Genomic DNA, 4,081 nt, shown 5'->3' with positions numbered 1-4,081 from the left:
CACATATTGAATTTTTATTTAAATATTCATGGGTTGTTTTTCTTCTTCAGATTGTTAAGGCTGCTGAGGATCTGTAGTAGAATGCAGTTTGCATATAGCAGTAGAGATGGGAAGGCCTGGAAAAAAACTGGAAAAATAGGGGGGAACAGCCCCCCCCCCGTTTTTTTCCAAAGCCATTTTTCCCCAGAAAAACTGAAAATAATAGTTTGATATAGTTTGGATATTCTACACACTTCCCCCCCCCCAATTTTTCCAGGGGGGAAACGGCTTTGGAAAACAACGTGGGAAAACCTGGTTTCCCCACGGGTATTTTTTCCAGGCCTTCCCATCTCTAAATAGCAGTAACATTTAGTTAGAAACATCCGCTTGTGCACAACAATCAGATTATTGTATCATGAATCTATTACTCCTGATCTATACAGTTTTGCAGTGGTTACCCAAGATGTGAAATAATCTTAGAAAAATCTTTACTGGTGTTCTTTTGGACTTTTTCATACCCGTGTCTCTAGTGAAGCTAAAACCAAATCTCTGCAGCTGTGGATATTAGAAAAAAAGGGAAACAGTTCTTACAATTGGATTTAAAATAAAAATAAGTGCTTCAAGGTTAACACATAACTGGCTCCAATGGCTTTTATAAAAACAAAAGGCGTTTCAAGCTTGCTACCCGGTTGACTGTCTTATGCTGTACTGTTTTTAACACTGATTGGGAGCCGCCCAGAGTGGCTGGGAAATAATAATAAATTATTATTATTATTATTATTATTATTATTATTATTATTATTATGCCAACATCCACTACATCAGCATTTGGTTTGGATAAAAACTCAGGGAAGACTGTTGAAAACAAGAGTTTAGAATGGAGACATAAATGCACCTAAACGAATGGCAGGTTCTCAGCAATATTTCAAGATGTATCTGTTTGCAACCATGCCCATAAGGGTTCCTTCCTGGGGCAAATGGCCACTCCCAATGAGGGGCAGGGAGATTATCATCAGGGGAAAGGGCATGTGCTGTTATTTTTGCAAACGTTTGAAGAGACAAGACATCTAATTACAGATCGATTGTCTCCCCTAGCTGGGCCCTGATAACTTCGGCTTGTGTGTGTGGCTGTTTTGCCTTGATCAAGAATCCTGCCCTTCTGGGTTTCTAGGGCTGGATTTCAGGATGTCGTACTCAGATATCCTGGAGCAAGATCCACATGTGCAATGCTGAAGAGATGGTTGGTATTATAAGCATTGAGGGTGCCTATTACTTTGTTGGAGGGGCTGAGTAGCTCATTTGTCCATTGGGCCTAGAAGGGTAGGTCTCTGGTGCATGCCTTCTCTGCTGAAAACAGGTGATTGGTCTGCCTAAACGTGAGCACCAGCAATCAGTTCTGCACTAGGTGCTCAGATGTGCTCTGTCCATCTGCTCCTGCATACACAGAGCCTTTATATTTTTAAAACACAATCCGAAGCAATACAGTTCCGTGTGTTGTATTGCTGGCATTGAAACACAGTGATAAATAAGACATATATTAGCTTTTCTGGTTTCCTTCTTAGAATGCTGTTTCAGATCCAAATGCGTGATTGCCTATTCCAACTTCCTCATACGGATTGACTGCTGCAGTTTGGACTAACTGGTTTTCTGCTGCTCTTCTGCGAATTAAGAAAAAATATTTTTGAGTTTCAACTATAAAAGCCATGAACATGTGCACACACAACAAAGGGGAAACTTTTACTAGAGAAAAAGCAATGTTATACTTAATATGAGCTGTATATATATTCTGACAAACACCTACGTTCAACAGGCTGATTCAATTCACTAACAGGGACTGAAAACAATAGAATTTTCAGTTTGCAGATTCAGGTCAAAACTTGGTTCCTTTATATTTTCCCATCTCTTACATTAGGGATGGCCAATGTAGTACACTGTAAATACTGTAGACTCAACTCCCATTCACCTTTGCCAGTACAGTGGTACCTCAGGTTACATACGCTTCAGGTTACAGACTCCGCTAACCCAGAAATAGTGCTTCAGGTTAAGAACTTTGCTTCAGGATGAGAACAGAAATTGTGTTCCGGCGGTGCGGTGGCAGCAGGAGGTCCCATTAGCTAAAGTGGTGCTTCAGGTTAAGAACAGTTTCAGGTTAAGTACGGACCTCCGGAACAAATTAAGTACTTAACCTGAGGTACCACTGTATAGCCAGTTATCATGAATGATGGGAGTTGATGGTAAATAACATCCAGAGGGCACACAACAGAGAGGTGCAGAACAGAGTTATTTTGTACGGTATAAGAGAGATGCACTGCCTCTAAAACATCACTTACTTTCTTCGGTCCCTCTGCCCTGTGATGATCAAGGTGATAACTCCAACCACTACAAGACCCATGATGACTCCAAAAATTATAAGCCATATGGTGACTGGGGGTTCGTAAGGTGTCGCCAATGTTGGAGGAATACCAACAAATTCCAGAGTTTGGTCATCTAGTTGGAAAGCTTCATTGATACGTCCTCGAGACAATCTGCCAAAAAAATGGGGTGGGTGGGAATCTAATTACAGTGTAAACAAGGATTCACCTTAAAAAATATTTCCTGTCTCTCTACTAAAATGTGAAGCTAGTCTGATGTGAGAAAGCATGCAACATGTAAAAGAAAGAAAAAAGGAAAGGTGAAAAAAAATGGCTTAAATGTTTACATATTTCTAGTGTCGTTCTTATCCTCTTCACTATTGTCTCTTGGTTTTCTGCAATTGACTGCAAAGTTGACTGCAATTTCCCCACTTTCAACTGGTTTATTTAGTTAAATCATGGTCTGACATTATGTTTGAATCCAAGGGTGCCTGCCAATCTGGTATTTGAAATTGCAGTTGGAAGCTGATTTAAAAGCTGAATTTGTATTACCTATGGTTTGCCATTTCCACTGAATTCATGGGAAATTGACAAACCATGTTTGCTTACACTTATTTCTACTGGGTTTATTTAACAATATAGAAGTAAGCCTTACTGAGTTCAGTGGAACTTATTCCCAGATAAGTGAGTGTAGGATTGAAGCCAGGCATATATTGCAAGTCCTCCCCCCACCCAAATATCCCCAGTATTCCAGCTTCTACACTCTCGCTTCTTCCATTTCACTTGGAAGCTAATTCCTTGCAATGCAAAAATTTCACCTGATTGCGGCTTCCACTTGAGATTTGGGAACAAAGTCTGTGACATTAGTGCCATTATTGGGCATGCTGACAGTAAAAACGAAGGAGATTCGTGGCGTCACGTCACCTACATGGACATTCATTGATCTGATGAGGAGAAAAATGTCTTTACTACAAGAATTACAAGCTTTAAAAAACCATGTAGATATTTCTGAATTTGCTGTCCTAGAGATCTCCATATTTGTCATTGGAATATATTGATTGTACACATAGATTACCTATTGGTTTCATATACACAGGTAACTTAGGCAAATTATTCAATTAGCCATCAACCCAAACATACATCTTTCACCTGAGAAGTGTCCAACTTAAGTCACATTTTATACGGCTACGAGTTCTTAGCAAGACCAAAGTCGCTGGTTTAAAACTCTCATTGCATGTGGCAAATCGTTTTACAAAATCTATGCAGTTCAATTGGTGTGGGTTTTTTTAATGTGCACAATGTATTGATATACCATTTTAAGGGTCTTCCCCCAGCAAAAATCAATGTACGGTTAAGTGTGATGGTGGTCTCCGAGGCTCACAGCTGCCTTATACCTTTTCCAGCCTGAGGGCCACACTCATCTCTTCCCAGCCCTTTGGAGACCACAGCCCAGTGGTGCCTGTTGATACTCTATATTCTCACACAGGCACATAGCTTCCCCCCTCTTCTGCTTATACCTGCAAATCAGCATAGAAGAGGGGGTTATTATCACCCCTCATCAAATGATTGATCTAATGACTGGAAAGATAGTCTCATTTGGGCTGTATCTGCTTTATCCCCCCCTTTTTTTTGCTGACATCAAAATCAGTGGAGTCTTGGGGAAGGAGATAAAAACTTGCAAACGGGTGGTTAGCTGCACCTGGTCTACAGTGGCTTTGACATTCTAATATTTCAGACAGAAATCTTTGCCT

At 40.4% G+C, this 4,081-nt stretch overlaps 1 protein-coding gene across 1 annotated transcript in view; it reads right to left on the bottom strand.

Moving 5' to 3' along the window:
• Positions 1-244: 244 nt before the first annotated feature.
• ACE2 (angiotensin converting enzyme 2) overlaps positions 245-4,081 on the bottom strand; it is a 28,520-nt gene continuing 24,683 nt past the window's right edge. Inside the window, exons 16-19 of the mRNA XM_053387167.1 lie at positions 3,149-3,274; positions 2,310-2,504; positions 791-1,637; positions 245-687 (exon numbers count right to left, since the gene is read on the bottom strand). Of these exons, the coding sequence (XP_053243142.1) occupies positions 1,538-1,637; positions 2,310-2,504; positions 3,149-3,274 (421 nt within the window). The 3' untranslated portion in view covers positions 245-687; positions 791-1,537. The remainder of the gene's footprint in view (positions 688-790; positions 1,638-2,309; positions 2,505-3,148; positions 3,275-4,081) is intronic.

The sequence above is a fragment of the Podarcis raffonei genome, chromosome 4, assembly GCF_027172205.1.
Source record: "Podarcis raffonei isolate rPodRaf1 chromosome 4, rPodRaf1.pri, whole genome shotgun sequence".
In the NCBI taxonomy this organism is placed as follows: domain Eukaryota; kingdom Metazoa; phylum Chordata; class Lepidosauria; order Squamata; family Lacertidae; genus Podarcis; species Podarcis raffonei.
The sequence above is the reverse complement of the archived record's forward strand: the minus strand, read 5'-3'. Positions and strand labels throughout refer to the sequence as shown.